The 19,763-nt window shown below is 41.6% G+C and overlaps 1 protein-coding gene across 1 annotated transcript; it reads right to left on the bottom strand.

Annotated features, from left to right (window-relative positions):
* Nucleotides 1-667: 667 nt before the first annotated feature.
* LOC139464374 (ELL-associated factor 1-like) lies at nt 668-15,997 on the bottom strand. The gene is made up of 7 exons (XM_071245904.1): nt 15,863-15,997; nt 9,607-9,701; nt 8,372-8,508; nt 6,073-6,233; nt 4,438-4,554; nt 2,843-2,917; nt 668-1,620 (listed from the first exon to the last, which is right to left on the bottom strand). The coding sequence occupies exons 1-7, from the start codon at nt 15,960-15,962 to the stop codon at nt 1,580-1,582; spliced, it is 726 nt and encodes a 241-aa protein (XP_071102005.1). The 5' UTR covers nt 15,963-15,997; the 3' UTR covers nt 668-1,579.
* Between the last annotated feature and the right edge of the window lie 3,766 nt (nt 15,998-19,763).

Below are 19,763 nucleotides of genomic sequence, written 5' to 3' on the forward strand. Positions count from 1 at the left end.
TATAGATGGTATCTAGGCACCCTTCTCTCCCTATAGATGGTATCTAGGCACCCTTCTCTCACTATAGATGGTATCTAAGCATCCTTCTCTCCATATAGATGGTATTTAGGCACCCTTCTCTCTCTATAGATAGTATCTAGGCACCCTTCTCTCCATATAGATGGCATCTAGGCACCCTTTCCCTACAGATGGTATCTAAGCATCCTTCTCTCTATATAGATATCTAGGCATCCTTCTTTCCCTGCAGATGGTATCTAGGCATCCTTCTCTCTATATAGATATCTAGGCATCCTTCTCTACATATAGATGGTATCTAGGCACCCTTCTTTCCCTATAGATGGTATCTAGGCATCCTTTTTTCCCTATGGATGGTATCTAGGCACCCTTCTCTCCATATAGATGGTATCTAGGCACCCTTCTTTCCCTATAGATGGTATCTAGGCATCCTTTTTCCCCTATGGATGGTATCTAGGCCCCCCTTTTCTCTCACAATAGATGGTATCTAGGCACCCTTCTCTCCCTATTGATGGTATCTAGGCACCCTTCTCTCCATATAGATGGTATCTAGGCACCCTTCTCTCATATAGATAGTATCTAGGCATCCTTTTTTCCCTATGGATGGTATCTAGGCACTCTTCTCTCTATATTGATGGTATCTAGGCACCCTTCTCGCCCTATAGATGGTATCTAGGCACCTTTCTCGCCCTATAGATGGTGTCTAGGCACCCTTCTCTCCCTATAGATGGTATTTAGGCACCCTTCTCTCCCTATTGATGGTGTCTAGGCACCCTTCTCTCCATATAGATGGTATCTAGGCACCCTTCTCGCCCTATTGATGGTGTCTAGGCACCCTTCTCTCCATATAGATGGTATCTAGGCACCCTTCTCTCCCTATAGATGGTATCTAGGCACCCTTCTCTCCCTATTGATGGTATCTTGGCACCCTTCTCTCCATATAGATGGTATCTAGGCACCCTTCTCTCCCTATAGATGGTATGTAGGCACCCTTCTCTCCCTATTGATGGTATCTAGGCACCCTTCTCTCCATATAGATGGTATCTAGGCACCCTTCTCTCCATATAGATGGTATCTAGGCTCCCTTCTCTCCCTATAGATGGTATTTAGGCACCCTTCTCTCCCTATTGATGGTGTCTAGGCACCCTTCTCTCCATATAGATGGTATCTAGGCACCCTTCTCTCCATATAGATGGTATCTAGGCACCCTTCTCGCCCTATTGATGGTGTCTAGGCACCCTTCTCTCCATATAGATGGTATCTAGGCACCCTTCTCTCCCTATAGATGGTATCTAGGCATCCTTCTCTCCCTATTGATGGTATCTTGGCACCCTTCTCTTCACATAGACTGTATCCCTTTAAGCACCCAAACATGACTGTTAAATGCCTTGGGTGTTAATTATGTTAAGTAAAAGAAGTTTTTACTTGCATGCAATAACTTCAAAATCTCTTTCACACAATCACTCACACACATCCGAAACACATCCTGTCTCATACATTATCATCACCATGGAAACAGATATTTTCATCTTTGAAGGTCAACGCCATGGAAATGGTCAACATATCAGTCACTGTCGCTGCCTGATTCACTCAATTCCAGATCGTCTGAAAGGAAAGAATCTGCTTAACACAATGTTCTAGAAACAAAGCCACAGCTTATGGAATCTTATTATTCCATTCACCGACAAAAATATGAGAACAAAAGCATCCATCTTCGTGCCATTTCCAAAACAAACCAAATTTGTGTGGCGAGGTGAGGTGAAGTATGATGAGGTGAGGTATGATAAGGTGAGGTGAGGTATAAGGTGAAGTATGATGAGATGAGGTATGGTGAGGTGAGGTATGATGAGGTGAGGTATGGTGAGGTATGAGGAAGTATGAGATGAGGTATGGTGAGGTATGAGGTGAGGTATGATGAGGTGAGGTATGATGAGGAAGTATGAGATGAGGTATGGTGAGGTATGAGGTGAGGTATCGTGAGAGGAGGTATGATGAGATGAGGTATGGTGAGGTGAGGTATGAGGTGAGGTATGGTGAGGAAGTATGGTGAGTTGAGGTATGATGAGGTGAGGTGAGGTATGGTAAGGTGAAGTATGATGAGATGACGTATGGTGAGTTGAGGTATGAGGTGAGGTATGGTGAGGAAGTATGAGATGAGGTATGGTGAGGTATGAGGTGAGGTTTGGTGAGGTATGATGTGAGGTATGGTGAGGTGAAGTATGATGAGATGAGGTATGAGTTAAGGTATGATGAGGTGAGGTGAGGTATGGTGAGGTGAAGTATGAGATGAGGTATGGTGAGGTATAAGGTGAGGTATGGTGAGGTGAGGTATGATGAGGTGAGGTGAACTATGATGAAATGAGGTATGGTGAGTTGAGGTATGAGGTGAGGTGATTATGATGAGGTTAGGTATGGTGAGGTGATTATGATGAGGTTAGGTATGGTGAGGTAAGGTATGACAAGGTGAGGTATGATCTGGTGAGTTGAGGTATGATGAGGTGAGGTATGGTGAGGTGAGTGAGTGAGTGAGTATGGTTTTACGCCGCTTTTAGCAATATTCCAGCAATATCACGGAAGGGGACACCAGAAATGGGCTTCACACATTGTACCCATTCCAAGCCATTCGAAGCCAGGTCTTCGGCGTGATGAGCAAATGCTTTAACCACTAGGCTACCCAACCGCCCCCATATGGTGAGGTGAGGTATGGTGAGTTGAGGTATGGTGAGTTGAGATATGGTGAGGTGAGGTGAGGTGAGGTATGGTGAGGTGAGGACAGGTGAGATTGAGGTTTACTGTCATGTTGATGACACAGCTGAACACAACTTACTTATCAAAGAGAACTGTCGCCCTGAGTTGGACTGGTTGGTAGGAGGGGCGCTTGGCGTACTGACTGGGGCCTGACCTGCAACAAGACATGATAATTGAAGTGTACGAATCTAAAAACAATAACATCTGTTCCGACGTCACTGTAAGGATAATCATATTCTACAAAAAAAAGTTAAGGACCACCTGATACTGATATTACTAAGGGGGCTGTATGACAGGTATATCAGCAAATTGAGGTTCACTCTTTCAATGATACATATCAAGTTTTAATGCTCGGTACATCGGGGGATTTCAAATAGCGATTTTATGTAATAGTATATGGAGTGTGCATCCGTGCATATTTATTAAATGAGTACACATTGTGTTTCACCAGCATCTTGTTTTGTTCCATTTATAAACTTCAATTCATTCACTGGTATTTCAAATTGCTTCTGAATTCAAAATTTAGAACCATAAAATATATTGTGATACGGATCACAATACGGCCTTGTGCATTTTTTGATAATCTATCATAAGTACCACCCGTGACAGATTACTTTTTTGTTTTGTTTGTTGTTTAAATAATCCAGTTTGGACCAGACAACCCAGTGATTGATATCATGAGCATCGATCCAGGCATTTGGTGTACGACGACGTGCAACAATAAAGTCAGCGAGCCTGACAATCTGATCTCGTTAGTCGCCTCTTATGACAACCATAGTCGCCTTTTACGGCAAGCATGGGTTGCTGAAGACCTATTCTATCCCGGATCTTCACAGGTTGACAGATTAACTAACTACAGTTATATTAAAGAATCCAGATTCTGGACAAGACAATCCAGTGATTGACACAGTGAGCAACGATCCACGTCATTGGGGTAAGATGACACACAATCTACCAAGTCACTGAGCCTCACTACACGTACCATCAAGTTGCCTCTTAAATCAGCAGAAATTGCTGCGGAGCAATTCTGACACTGAATCCCGAAGGGTTGGCTGATGAAATACATGATTCTTGATCTACTGATAAGAGCCCCACAGCTTTCCCCGTGTCACACCAGCCCCACAGTGTGATGCAGCAGATCCTAATTAGGAGGGGGCAGGGATGGTCAAGGCTGCTAAGGCTCGGCAATTTGTAGTGAAGAGTTGCGGCCCTTGGGCACGCTAGAAACCTATGACAGTGGGTTCAAATCCTGACCCAATCATGTTCCTAGGTTTCTCAGCACCATACCTGTGCTCATGGGATTTACAAAGGTGGCAAACATAACAGAGTAACTATACAAATATGAAAGAATCGGGTGGTCTTAGAGTTGTAAAAGTAAATAAAGAAGAAATAAAAAAGGACTGGCGTAAGAAATGTGTCTGGTGCACTTCAACCATATTAGAGCAGGCTTTTCCCTTGACCTACAATTGATTAATTTAAAGACCCCGACAGGAAATATGAGGTTCCTGTACATTAATGATTTACTGTACTGTAAGATTTGATAATTACTTTGATATCGTCAAGAAAATAAGATATACTTTTTTTCTGATCCAATCCATACATTTGTGAGTACTGGAAGCACATATCTACGTCATGTTAAACCCTGCTGCCTATGTTGTGTGAAGGAGCACGTACCAGCAGGGTTGTGTTGTGGGGGGGCCTCATTGTCGGAGTCGCTGTCCTCGCTGGAACTGGAGGAGCTGCTGCTGCTGATCTCCCCGATGTAGCTCGCCTCTGTCGGCTCCGGCATCACTGGAAGAAAACGTGGATAAACTTCCTGTCACTGTAATAACTACACACATGAGCAAGGTGAAATGGGGTTTAACGTCGCGTCCAAGATTATTGCACTTATATAGCGACGTGCATGTACGTGTGTGTGTTTGTGTGGCTGCTTGTACTAGTCCGGACTGATGCCGATTTATAGTGCTAGCTCACTGAGATACCATGCCGCAGTTTAACATGAATTTCCCACTCAGACACAGTATACTGACTCCGAGCCGACCAGTCCTTGTTTTAGCCCCTTAATGCCGAGCGCCAGACAGAATAACAACAAACCATCTTTTAACGTCTTTTGGTATGATGCAGCCGGGGATTGAACCCCGGACCTTCCGCTCTCCGGGCGGACGCTCTACCACTAGACCACGGTGGCTGTCACACATGAGCAAGAACAACATTGACATTACAGCTCCATCCCAGGCAGAGCTAGCCATCATAATGTACATAATGTACACAGATTTACGCGCGTGTACCTTTGCTTATGACATAATGACCTACTCTGGTAGTCTATGAATAATCGAGGGAATAGGTCTTCAGCAACCCATGCTTGCCGTACAAGGCAACTAGAGGCAACTAAGAGGCAACTAATGGGATCGAGGGGTCAGGCTCGCTGACTTGGTTGATGAATGTCATCGTATCCCAATAGCGTGGATTGATGCTCATGATATCAATCATTGTCTGGTCAAGACTGGATTATTTACAGACCGACATCACATAGCTGGAATATTGCCGAGTGAGGCGTTAAACAACAAACAAACGAATAATCAAGTCTGGACCAGACAATCCAGTCATTCATATTGTGAACAAATGATTCACGCAATATGGGTATGATGACACACTATCAACCAAGACACTGAGTCTGACCACTGATCCATAATGGCGCCTCTAACTAGCAAAGGAACCGACAGCAACCCGAACTCACCATGGAGACAATTGTGGTGCCTAAACGACTGGGCCACCCATATCCCCACTAGACCAGGGAAGACTTGTTGATATATTGACAGGAACCACACACAGCTCCTGGCAAGTCAGCTAATCGCAAGACAGGAGTCTGACCTGCGTCACTCGAGCCATACAGTATGTGAGGCAGTACACACAACAAATGAATGAGTGAGTTGGGGTTAACGCTGCTTTTAACAGTAATCCAGTTATATCACGGTGTGTCAGCTTAATGTGGGAGGAAAGCCCAAAGTGATGCAGATCTCAGACGTTTACCACTTCGGTAAAACCAACGTACACAGGAATGGTGCTGACAAACCTAGAAACATAATTTGGGCGAACCGAGATTCGAACCCACAATCATAGGTTTCTGGCGTGCCCAAGGGACGCAACTCTGCACAGAAAATTATGGAGTCCAAGACAGTTGGGCCAGAGGTGCCCCCTGCAACAGCTTTAGCATGTTGTAACAAATAAAATAGACTAAACATCATCATTCCAGGAATGTTAAAGTACACCAAGATTTGGCAGTGTCCTATATTTCCAGTGAGTCTGTACCTATATCCATGTCCTGCTGACTGTTAGAGACTGGGGAGAACCCTTTCACAGAAGACGGACTTCTTTGGTTGGCCTTGGGTCTTGAAGGTGACGTAGGCCGTTGCTTAGCAACTTCAACAGGGGTCAAAGGCCTCTGCTGAGCTCGACTTGACCCTTCAATTCTGAAACATGTCAATGTATGAGTTGCATGAGAGCTGGAAACAGGGAGACACCATTGGCCATATCCGACTAGTCCTTAGTTCATTTACTTCTTTGTTTGTTTGTTTGTTTAACGAAGCACTCAGCAATGTTCAAGCTATATGACAGCAGTCTGTAAATAAACAATTCTGGACCAGGCAATACAGTGATTGATGCAATTGAGATACATTGACATAGATCAACCAAGACAGCAAGATTGACCGCCCAATCCCATTCGTCACCTCAGAGCTCCAGATAAGCTGCTTATCTGAGTAAAATACATATCAGAAATGCAGAAATATGCAGTAAAATAAAATCCAAGCGTATCAAATACGCAACGAACATTACAGATACGCTACAAAAATAAAACTATCATCAAAATATTGTGAAGTAACCCTGTGTATTCGATTAACAAATCAGCAACTTATTTTGAAATTATAAACGGGCATTCCGTCAACCTTGCCAAAGTCCACGATGACAGTTACATCATGATCATTTGCCATCACACTTTCTTGTGGAAGTATCGTGGTATTTTTGAGTCCTATAAAGCTCTAGAACCCACACGACACCAGTTTGCAGGGACTGGATGAATAGTGTTTTTAAATATTTAACTTAAATACTCACATGTGTAAAAACTAGTGGGTAACAGAAATTTGAATACCCAAATAGAATTACTGATACCCAATGATTTTAAAATGCATGGGTAAAATACCCACAACACCAAAAGCTTATCTGGAGCTCTGACGCCTCTTACGACAAGCACAGTCGCCTGTTAAGGCAAGCATGGGTTGCTGAAGACCTATTCTAACCAGGATCTTCACGGGGGTAGTGGTTTAGATGAATAACTAGACGTAAGAAAACAACCATTACCATTGGACTTTAACGCCGCTTTTAACAGTATTCCAGTTATATCACGGTGTGTCAGCTTAATGTGGGAGGAAAGCCCGAAGTGATGCAGGTCTCAGACGCCTACCACTTCAATGAAACCCACGAGCACGGGTATGGTGCTGACAAACCTAGAAACATAATTGGGGCGAACCGGGATTCGAACCCACAATCATGGGTTTCTGGGGTGCCCAAGGGACGCAACTCTGCACAGCGAATCGCGGCCCCTTAGACTGGGCCCCCGTGCCCCCCGGACTTTAACTCGTCTTGGACCAATGAACCATGGTCATGTCTATTCTGGATGACAGACAAAAATGGCTGACAAACATTTAATAACATGCCCCGAGTCACTTATGTTACCCTTCCCGAGCTTTCAATGTTATGGATAAAAGTGGTTGGTCCGTATGAAAGATTTAGCCAGTGTTTCTCCTGTCAAGAGATGAAGCCCCCGATACCCAATTAAGAGAGGGAGTAACCACAAAACATGTGCAGTTTATGTGCAAGTGAACATTACAGTGTTTCAATACACCAACGCATTAGTCTCACGTTTCTAGCTATGTGGTTTCGCTCACTCACATAACCCATCCTGTTTCTATTTCAAGTTACCAGCACTAACAGTTTTCTGCATCTGCTGCATCAAACTGAAGGATTGATGTTGGCAATTAAACCAGAAACATAATACACTTTGCCCAAGCTATTGAATCCTCAAATGATGTTAACACAAAAATACATGTGTTAGTTGTTGAATGGAAATACTAGTATTGTAACTCATGGAATTACATGTGGTAGTTTCAAGTTGGGGAAAGCAATCCTTTCTCCCTCACTGCTGAGCTCAGATGGACCACCACATGGTCTCCATTTAACGGTCCTCGCATGCGGAGCATGTAACGAGGTGTAACGACAAGTGCGGTGGTGACAGGAACTGAAGTTTCATTGACAGGTCCTTGCTACACCTAGTGATACATTTGTAATTCCATTCACCAAATAACATTTAACCTGGGATTCCCGCAAGAATATTCTGAAATTCCTGGAAACAATGGTAGCATGAGTGAGTATGGTTATTCCAGCAATATCACGGCGGGGGACACCAGAAATGAGCTTCACACATTGTACCCATATGAGGAATTGAACCCGTGTCTTCGGTGTGACGAGCAAACGCTTTAACCTATAGGCTACCCGACCGCCCCCATGGTAACATGACAGGGGCATGTATAATGCTGAGTATTGTCTTGCAGACCTGGTTTTCTTGAGCTGGATTGTGTTTGTGAGTTTCTCCAGGGTAAAGGTTCCGGTGTCATGGTCGATGATCAACACACACTCCTTCGGGCACGGCTTCTTGTTGCCCTTGTAGACTGTGTGACTTGTGCCTGAATTCTGTAGCACAAATGGAGTAAGTTAAACTTTTAAGTTTAAAGGCACCTGTACATATGCAAGTCTCATCTGTTTTGTTTGATGGTTAGTTGTCTAATGCCACAACTCAGCAACACTACAGCTACACAATGGTAGGCTGTACATGACAGTCCAGACCAGACAATCCAGTGATTCATATTATGACAATCCAACAACACTACAGCTACACAATGGCAGGCTGTACATGACAGTCCAGACCAGACAATCCAGTGATTCATATTATGACAATCCAACAACACTACAGCTACACAATGGCAGGCTGTACATGACAGTCTGGACCAGACAAACCAGTGATCAATATTATGACAATCCAACAACACTACAGCTACACTATGGCAGGCTGTAAATGACAGTCCAGACCAGACAATCCAGTGATTCATATTATGACAATCCAACAACACTACAGCTACAACAATGGCAGGCTGTACATGACAGTCCAGACCAGACAATCCAGTGATTCATATTATGACAATCCAACACTACAGCTACACTATGGCAGGCTGTAAATGACAGCCCAGAACAGACAATCCAGTGATTCATATTATGAGCAACAATCCACACTGAAAGTGTCAGTGATGAAGACACCCAGTCTACAAGGGGCCTACATCAGTGAGTGAGTGAGTGAGTAAGTATGGTTTTACGCCACTTTCAGCAATATTCCAGCAATATCACATCCGGGGACACCAGAAATAAGCTTCACACATTGTACCCATGTCGGGAATCAAACCCAGGACTTTGGCGTAACGATGACAGCCCAGAACAGACAATCCAGTGATTCATATTATGAGCAACAATCCAAACTGAAAGTGTCTGTGATGAAGAAACAGTCTACAAGGGGCCTACATCAGTGAGTGAGTGAGTAAGTATGGTTTTACGCCACTTTCAGCAATATTCCAGCAATATCACATCCGGGGACACCAGAAATGAGCTTCACACATTGTACCCATGTCGGGAATCAAACCCAAGACTTTGGCGTGACGAGCGAACGCTTTAACCACTAGGCTACCTGACACCCCCCACACATTAACTCAGATTCCCCATTGGGACATATGCAAGTCTCACCTGTACATGTGGAACTGTAACAGACACCTGGTGTCCCTCACCCACTTCAAACGCTGCCTCCCGTGCTGTGTCTACTGAAGCTGGCTTGAAGTCATCTGCAACATCAAATCTCATATCAAATCACTCCTAACACACTAATACAAAAAAAACCTATCACTTATATAATTATATACCATGATAAAAATGTTTCATTTTTTATTATTTAGTCTGAACAAATCCATCAACGTTCGTTGTGCAATATACTTAACAGGTTTCAGATCTGTTCATTTTCTAGGACACTGACTGATTGCAAACCAAAATATCAGACAGATATTTTTCAAATTTGATAATGATAAAGAGAAATGGCATATCAACATGATCTAGAGTTAATAAAAGCATGAAACTTGTTTCAAGGAAAATCACTGAGATTTTACTTTACAATGAACCATCAGGGGTCAATCTGAGCTGTCCACACAATCCTTGCATCCTCACTGACTTGACCTGAGTATGTTAAGAGGTATCACACAGAGGTATCAGAGGTATCACACATGGTAAACATGACCCGTGAAGATTCCGGGGTAGAATAGGTCTTCAGCAACCCATGCTTGCCGTAAAAGGCGACTATGCTTGTCGTAAGAGGCGACTAACGGGATCAGGTGGTCAGGCTCGCTGACTTGGTTGATACATGTCATCGTATCCCAATTGCGTTGATCGATGCTCATGATATCAATCACTGGATTGTCTGGTCCAGACTCTATTATTTACAGGCCGCCATCATATAGCTGGAATATTGCTGAGTGCGGCATTAAACAACAAACCAACCAACCAACCAACATGGTGAACATAGAAGATACATCTACATACAGTAAACAGTAAAATATGGACTACAGAAGACGGTTTGGGTCCGATGAGACATTCTAAATACTCTCATACAGAGGATCACGTAAGAACAAAACCATGTTAACTACCTGTACTACATGTTATTACATACATAAAAGCGAGATAGGTTCAAATGTGTATACAGTCACATAGCAGTCATTCCACAAATCAACATCTCATCATATATGCTCACAGAGCTACAGATAAGCAGTGTATTTGCTTAAAATACCCCCCAAAAATATTCAAAACCCAATTACATGTACTTTCAATTAACTTAAGCATGTTAAGTACAGAAACCCATACATTAAATAAAAAACTCAAATGCATAAAAACAGCACGCGCAAATACCCAATGAAGATTTTTCAGCACGGGTACAAAGGAGCTAATATCTGAAAAACAATTACAAGCTAAGTTACTTTCCGAGTCGAGCCTATATACTTAGAACAGTTATTATGGTTATATACATCTAAAACATTATTTCATTTTTTTTTAAATCTTAAAATGTTCACTCTTTTGGGGAAAACCCCAATACAGTTATGAATAGATGAGTGAAAAAATATTGGTTACCCAATGAAAAATGTAATAACCCAATTAAAATACAAACCCTACATGCCCTAGAGTAAAAACTCAATTGCTTAAAAAGTTATTTGGAGCTCTGTGCTCACATGTACGTCCCACAAACAGGGCAAATGTCCCCTGCATACATTTCACCATAACATACATGCTCAATTTACCCACACTTATCCATACACTTACACAGTCAAAAAACATAATTAAGAACACAATTGGGATGTTCTTAATGGTCCTTATTTTCTTAGATTCTGGGTTATTTTGAGATTATGAATAGGTCACTAAATGCAAATATGTGAAGGTAAACATTAAAGCCTCGTTTACTGGACCGGCTGGTAATGAAATGCAAATCACCTCTAACAAACGTCACTACTAGACCATCCTTATAATCATGAATAACGATATGACTTGACACATTTTAATTCTATTGGAGATTTTTTACTGACAAAGGCTTGGGGTCAATATTGGCCTCTGAGCAGGTCTAGATAAATGGGTTATAGCTAAAACGGCACCTCAGCAAAACATCACTGAGAGGAACAGCACCGATTGGCGAAAAGGTCACCCTGCCTAAAGCGAAAATGGTTATTATTGCCTGGCGAAACGGCACCTTATTTATTTTTTACCTAGGCACTGAAATATATGAAATGAATCTCACATGATCACTTGTGAACCAAAATAATTGTGAAATGTTAACCGCCTTAAAACAAGTTTACTTTAGAAATAAGCCTCTATTACAATTGCTTGGGAGGCGCAACTAAACTTATTGTAAAAACATCACATGCTTTGATTACCTTTGCTCAAATTAACTCAATGTCAAGCTGAAACTGAGTGTGGCGGAAATGACAAGAAATTGGACAACAGGTATACAATATATTTAAAATTTATGTGAGTAAGTAGGAAAAAAATAGTAGTTTCATATATATTTCCCCTTACTGCCGGCAGCCGACATCCCAAGAATGTCTCTCTAGATAACAGACGGTGTCCCCGACCAAGGAAAACATATATACTACAACATAACAAAATAAAGCATGTAAATAAAGCATATATATTAATACATGGAGCACCTTTAGAATACAGTACCACAACTTCTCGTGAGGACAATCTCTGCCGTAGGTCACATGTCTCAAGACAAGCAACCAGTTTTTGTGAGAATCTGTTGGATGCGAATTCGCGACCTTCGGATTGTTAGGCCGACAGCGAACCAACTGAACAATGTCTACACTGTGAACCTAAGTGCAAATTTACCTAGTCATGCCTATGACGTTACGGAACTGAACGAAAACGTGTTACAGACAATTACGAAGGTAACAGGTAGGCTTGGCGTCTCTTGACTTTAGTCTACTGACACTGATGAATGATCCCAATGACATTAGGCACACTCATCCCATTCCGTATTCTACAAGATACCGAGTGGTTAGGATTGATCCGATATGACGCGAACTGAAAACGGCTACAGGCGTCAGACGTTGAACTCGCGAGTACTCATGAATGATATGGTATTTAATAATTCGTCGGGTACTTTTGTGAGAGAAAGGTGTGGTAGGGAACACTATAAGGATAATGTGGATAATAGTAAGGAATGAGGGAGGCATGAGCATGGCTAGTGACGACATAACTGTGAGTTCGTTTTTGAATCAGAACTGAAAAAATGTAGCCGATGAAAGTGGCTTGTGTGAATGTTCCAGAACAGTTTCCAGTAGTCAAAATACTCGAAGTTTTTGTGTGAAGAATATTAGGAGCCGCTATAGTATCTATAATAGCCACTAAATGGGTACCTAACCCTAATGACTTGTAAAGGGGTGATTGATCGTAAAGGGGATCCAAGGGCTAAGCTAGGATACAGTTCGGGTAATCTAATAGCCACTAAACGGGTACCTAACCCTAATGATCGTAAAGGGGTGACTGAGAGTAAAGGGGATCCAAGGAATGGAGTTTGGGGTAACCTGCCCTAACACTGGCAACATTTGGATGTGTTTAGCGTCAGTATAATATCCCAAATAAATTGTATTCTTGTGCATAATAATGAAAATTAATGATTATTAAAATTAAACATGTAGAGATGATAGATCACTTGGTTGAGCTTATGCACACTCAAAGACCCCTGACGTCACAGGGCATTGTTTCGCCGGTGTGACTTGCAACAAAATACTACAAATTACGTCATAAGGTATTGTCACATGTTTGAAAAGTTTGTGGACAATTAGTAGCTGTTTTTGCCAAATGAGGTGCCGTTTTTGCTTGAGAAATCGGTGACATTTTGCTGAGGTGCCATTTTAGCCTGCACCCTAGATAAATCACTGGTCATGTGGGGATTTATCACTGATAAGTAAACATCTCATAATACTGCCTTAAAGGGGCACTGATCTAACGCAATTCCCCGGACTGGTTGTTGCCTTTGTTATTGTTTTTCCCCCCGTGAGTACCCGGATGATACGCAACGCAACTGAGCGTGACCAGAGACTGGGCTACCGTCTGCAAGGACAGCTAAATACACTTGGAGGCCGGAGGCAATATTTGTTTTACGAATTTTTGCATAAACACTGATTGGTTAACTGTGATCTATAAAGATTTCGACAAAGGGCGCATGTAAATTAATTTCTTCAGCCTAAACAAACAGACAAAAAGAAAGGCGGAGCTCATCGGATTTGGAAATACCCCAGATGGTTATAGTTTAATACTAAAAAAAAGTATCTATGCAGTGAAAGCATTTTCGGATTGCGTCGATAATACGACTACTACTCCCTTGTTGTCATCCACGTTTTCTCGTATAACCCTACACTTGTGTATTTGTCGCCATTCACTTGATGCTCAGTTAATGAATTTATTACAGGTACAATTGGTGGTAGCACCACTTAGATTACCTGACAATGGTTCCCATTTGGCATTTATTGTGTCTGGGGTAATTATTCAATCTAAATCCAGGTTTGAAGTGAGGTGAAATGTGTGTTATGTAATATGCACGTGGCAGACCAGCAAGAGGTGAATGATCAATTGATTTACTTTTTTTTGTAAATCAACGGATCGTTCCAAGTCATCAAAGGATTAAGAAAATATGTTGATTGATTAATTACTGTTATCTTGCACAGTGGATATGTCAAAAGTGAGTGTTTACATGTCTAGGTTTACTAAAACAAAGGGAATACACTCATATCATGGCGTGAAGTGCCGGTGTAAAAACAACATACTTTGTTCAAAGGGTTAACTGATAATACGTTGATTGATTGATCATTGTTATTTATCACTGAATGGATTTTTTAGGAGCCGTGGACGTTATGAAAATAGTTGTCACATGGGCTTTCTCAGCCGACCCTTGAGACTTGACACCTATGTGAACGCCTGAAACAATCCAAGTAATCAGTTGAGAAACGAACACGGGTTATAATATCCCGAAACGATATATATCTTTTAAAATATTTGATTGTTACAGAGACACGTGACTTTGAATAAGTTTCTTTGTACAGCTGCAGACGAGTGGGATATTGTTCCTTTGTGTGGATATTCACGGATACATTCCTCAAACAAGGAAGCTCCTAAAATTTATACACATAAATTAGGTAGGTTGCAATTATGGTATTTGCATTTTGTTTTCCTTCATTTGAACCGATTCGTTCTTGTTTCTCAACGTCTTGGTTGGGAAATTCTTCAATGCACGATAGACGTTGTTTTCACAGGTCTTTTCCTTAGTAAGCGTGTATATATTACCGTCAATTTGTAAAATGTGATTCTCTCAGGCAATTTATAAAATGTGTAAATATTTCAGTCATTTTGACTAAAAAATCTGTCCAGATTGATTAAGATGATCAAAAGGGCCTACAAACATCACAACAGACTATAATGCAGGATTAGAAGCCAAACAACATAGAAATGTACTTTTCAACGTAACATTTTCAGTCTCTTGGTGGTGACATTAAACATCAAAATGTTTGGAATTCGTTAACATAATAATACAAATGGAAATGTTTTTTAGTCACTTTAAATAAATTTGAAAATGTTACACATTTTGACAGTAAAAAATTATACACACTATATAAAAGCAATGCTCAGGTGAAATATTTACTTTGTGTTGCTAGTCAAAATAATGTAAACGAAAATCGCAAAATTACCAAGCAAGTGACTTATCAAAACTTCGTCACCATTACCGATGCTACCCACAAATATACCTACATTTCCTTATTATCTCGAAAACTGTATTTCATTTTGTTGAATTGGATCAATGTGACCATACGCCCTTATTACTACCCATAAAAGTGACTGATGCGCTTACAAATTGCGCAGCAGAGGTCGCGAACTAGTCTAGATTTCTGCTATACATCCGGGTACTCACTGGGAAAAAACAATAACAAAGGCAACAACCAGTCCCGGTGAATTGCGTTAGATCAGTGCCCCTTTAACATGTTCCAAAAGATTGAATTGTGGGTTAATGTCATCAGTCATTTTGACCTACATCTTTTTTATCCAGCTGTTGCAATGACTGATTATTGTATGTTTAACGTGAACAAATTGTCAGATGAAATAAACAAGTTATGTCAAAATAATAATTCCGAGTCGTTATAAACACTTTCCTCCTTTCGTATCTGCAACATTTACACCACCGATTGCAATGTGAAGGGACAGATAGAGAAAATAGGGAATAATCATCAGCGTGATATTTTCATAACTCATCAAGAATCTAAAAGTCAGATAAAATTATTATCTCTAAAATGGGGTTTAGCCATTTAAGTGTACACGCGGAGACATGGGATGTGATTTAAGCCAGGGAATCGAATAATCGTGGTTGTTTCGTCCACCATATTTGGCGGTGTAATCTCGACATTTTGTCAGGACTCACAGCGTATTGAATGAAAAGCTGCCCGGGTGGAAGGATCAAAACTCCTGCCTAACTTCAGTTCGTGAACACTGTTGTCTATTGGCATATTTCTGTCACTCATGTCGAAAACTTATTTTCACCAGTCAGAATCCATTATTTTCCAAATAAACCGGAAGTAATATCTTCAGGTCACCAGTATCTGAACCGGATCTTTAACCGGACGGATAGTTGAAAATAACATTGAAACGTCATAGGGAAACTGGACAATCATCCGTACCGAGCGAGATCTGTATACCCTGTATGTTTTGGCGTACTAATAAACAAATGTTGGATAACCCGTACCCACCCGTATCTAATTTTTCTGGATGACTCCAGAGACCATAAAATACTCGGATTACTTGTATAAAACGCGTAATATTCGTCCAAAATGCAAATTTTTAGGACTTTAAACATTATTCGCTTCTATTAACATACATTGTTATCTGTAGCAATGACAAGAAAATGATATTTGACACTGTAGGTGCTGTGGTGACCGGGGTGTCATTTTGAAACCTGTTGTGAGGGTAACTGAATGTGTTAAATGGTGCCTAGTCTCAGTTTGTTTTTTTTGCTGTTTAACGCCGCACTCAGCAATATTCCAGCTATATGACGGCGATCTGTAAATAATCGAGTCTGGACCAGACAATCCGGTGATCAACCAAGTCAACAAGCCTGACCACCCGATCCCGTTAGTCGCCTCTTACGACAAGCATTGTCGCCTTTTACAGCAAACATGGGTTGCTGAAGACCCGTTCTACCCCGGATCTTCACGGGTTACTTAGTCGAAGGGTTAATCATCTATTATCTCAATTAACATAGTGAGAGAAGTATTATAGTACATTATATGAAAATAAATAGGTACGGGTAAGCCGTTTTCGGTGGGTACGAACCTCTGCGAGTACGGATATTCTATAGCACCCCTTTTATTTGATTATTCTCACAATTTCATTAAAATCAGATCTAAGTTCTCGCTGCCGCTAAACAAAGATCTGAGGACATCCCATTACGGGTCACGTCCGAACGACCTTTGTTGAGCGATAGCGAGCACTAAGATCTGATTTTAATGAGATTGATCATTCTCATAAAATGCTAAACTTTTAAAATCTACATTCGTGGTACCATTTACCAAGCATCTTTTCGTGTGTTTCAAAATCCACGCGTCATATGAAGCTCATTCGATTGTGTTGGCCACAGAATGAAGCCAGTTGTGCTTGTCGATATTCTTGGTGGGAACAAAACAAGAAGCGTTGTTCCTGCATCGCTTTTGTTTTACAGAAAATAGAAACAAAATCCTACCGTCCTCCTCACTTCTGAAACACAATGTACCCGAGACATATCTTATACAGCCTAATGTGCACCACGTGTTAGTAAAGACGCCATGGGAAGTGAGTGAGTTGGGTTTAACGCCGCCTTTAACAGTATTCCAGTTATATCGCGGCGTGTCAGCTTTATTTGGGAGGAAAGCCCGAAGTGATGCAGGTCTCAGGTCTGAGTGAGTTGGGTTTAACGCCGCTTTTAACAGCATTCCAGTTATATCACAGCGTGTCAGCTTAATGTGGGAGGAAAGCCTGAAGTGATGCAGGTCTCAGACGTTTACCACTTCGGTGAAAACCACGAGCACAGGTATGGTGAAGACTTACCTAGACACATAATCGGGATGATCCGGGATTCGAACCCACAATCATAGGTTTCTGGCGTGCCCAAGGGACGCAACTCTGCACAGCGAATCGCGGCGCCTTAGACGACTGGGCCCCCCGTGCCCCCTTCAGTGTTGGGAGGTAACGCCGCTTTGAAGTATTTCTGTCACGTCAGGTCAAGTTCATGTGAGAGAAAATTAAACCAAAAGGGAGGCAGGCCAGCGACTGTGAGGTCTTGATACCCAAGGGCAGATGTATATGATGCTGACACACCAAGACCATAGTCGGGCCGATTTTTGGATTCGAACCCACAATCAACGGGCATACTTAAGGAGCACAATTCTTCGCGAAAAGTTGCTGCAATTTAGTCCCCAGCTTTATGCCAGTAGTGAGAGAGTGAGTGGGTTTGGTGTAACGAGAAGCTTTGTCGGCGTGTCAGCTGAACAAGGGAGGTAAGCCGGAAGTGACGCAGGTGAGTGACGTGAAGTCCACGAATACTGGTATGGTGCCGACAAACCATGGATGATAATTAGGACGATCATTGGATTCGAACAAACGATAAGCGGCCTTAGCTGCACCTTAGACTACTAGGCCACCTCTGCCTTCATCAATGAGGTTTGAGACAGGGCGTTTTTCACGTTTTAATCTGTCATAACAGGAAAGAATTTTCAAACATTGTTTGCACTGTGTATGTGAATTCATTTCTTAAGGTTATCGATCAAATTTCTTTAATATGAGGTATTGCAATACAGGCCCTGTGTCATTATATTATTAAAAAATACATATTGCACACGTGAACGATTGCAAATCACACACAATGCCATGCTACCGATGTAATATTAAATAATAGTGAGTGAGTGAGTATGGTTTTACGCGGCTTTTGGCAATATTCCAGCAATATCACGGCGGGGGACACCAGAAATGGGCTTCACACATTGTAACCATGTTAGGAATCGAACCCGGGTCTTCGGCGTGAGGCGCGAACGCTTTAACCACTTATAGCTACCCGACCGCCCCACCTTAACACAGACATAAATTACGACTGTAGTGCTACGCTCGCCTTGTGAAAGAGGGCCTAGGATTTTTAAATCGAAAGTGACACTATGTGGATTTTCACGACTAACGTATACCGCTTGGCCGATTTATATATTATACACCGCTATGAATTCCGACATGACACGCCTTCCGTTCCCACCTTCACAACTGGTTCAATCTCTGTGGAAGATCTTTGACTCCGTTACAATATATATACTGCTCTTTACGTAAAGATTGCAGTTAATTAAACACACAGTTGTGTATATCGTAACAATTTTACACATTCATATACATTTCTTTCATGACTCCGATTTCATGACTCATGATTACCGATAGTATGTCATACAAATACAACAAATGAAACAAATATATCCAATACAGCCCATGCAAGTCTATAATATTTAGCAAGTCTATATTACTTCAGTATCAGGGTGTTTGAAAATGAAGAGAGTCTCTGGACTCTTTATCATATTTCATAACTATAATCTAACTACTGTTTTTATCCGTAAAATATGTTCATTTCAGAGACTAGATGTTAGTCTAGATTATCGAGACCACTGCTTGAAAGGTACGTATTCTCGCTGTCATTCGTAGCCGCACACTCATATTTTGTACGACCCTAGTCTGTCTTACAGACCCTGATACAAATATATATCAAATACAGCCCATGCAAGTCTATAATGTTTGGCAAGTCTAGATTACTGCAGTAGAGAGTCACTAGGCTCCCTTTTATTATATTTTTATTAAGATAACTGAACAACTGTTTTTTTTCGGTACGATATGTTCATTTCAGAGACTAGATGTTAGTTTAGTACGACCCCAGTATCCTACGATACATGCAACACCTCGTAGGATACATGGGTGAAAGCAGTCTACTTTTATTTGTGTACAGCTGCGGATTCATGTGGTAGGATATGTAGATAGCGGAAGAAGCCGAATGGACCCGAGTTGATGTTGTGACTCTACGACGACGTCACAAATACATGACGTCATTGTAGCGCGTGGCACGACAGTAACGGTCCCACGAGAGAACACAAAATTACGCAACCATCTGGAAAATATTGCACAAATATTAAGCAGTCATGAGTAACACAAAACCCCAAAATTGTTTCTGCATTTGACGAACAACTGAAAAAGCAAGCGATACCATCCGGGCAATTTGTTTACTTATAGTCGCCTAGCAACGCCTGCCATCTTTGCAGATTGTCTCT

Source organism: Haliotis cracherodii, unplaced genomic scaffold (assembly GCF_022045235.1).
Source record: "Haliotis cracherodii isolate W230 unplaced genomic scaffold, xgHalCrac1.p SCAF_17, whole genome shotgun sequence".
In the NCBI taxonomy this organism is placed as follows: Eukaryota; Metazoa; Mollusca; class Gastropoda; order Lepetellida; family Haliotidae; genus Haliotis; species Haliotis cracherodii.

Bases quoted from the DNA above. Each gene is read 5' to 3' on its own strand.
- LOC139464374 (XM_071245904.1), bottom strand. From the start codon at position 15,962: ATGAGTGACAGAAATATGCCAATAGACAACAGTGTTCACGAACTGAAG. The intron at 8,509-9,606 runs GTGAGACTTGCA...TTTGTGCTACAG, and splicing joins TTACAGTTCCACATGTACAG to AATTCAGGCACAAGTCACAC. The intron at 6,234-8,371 runs GTCTGCAAGACA...GACATGTTTCAG, and splicing joins ATCCAGCTCAAGAAAACCAG to AATTGAAGGGTCAAGTCGAG.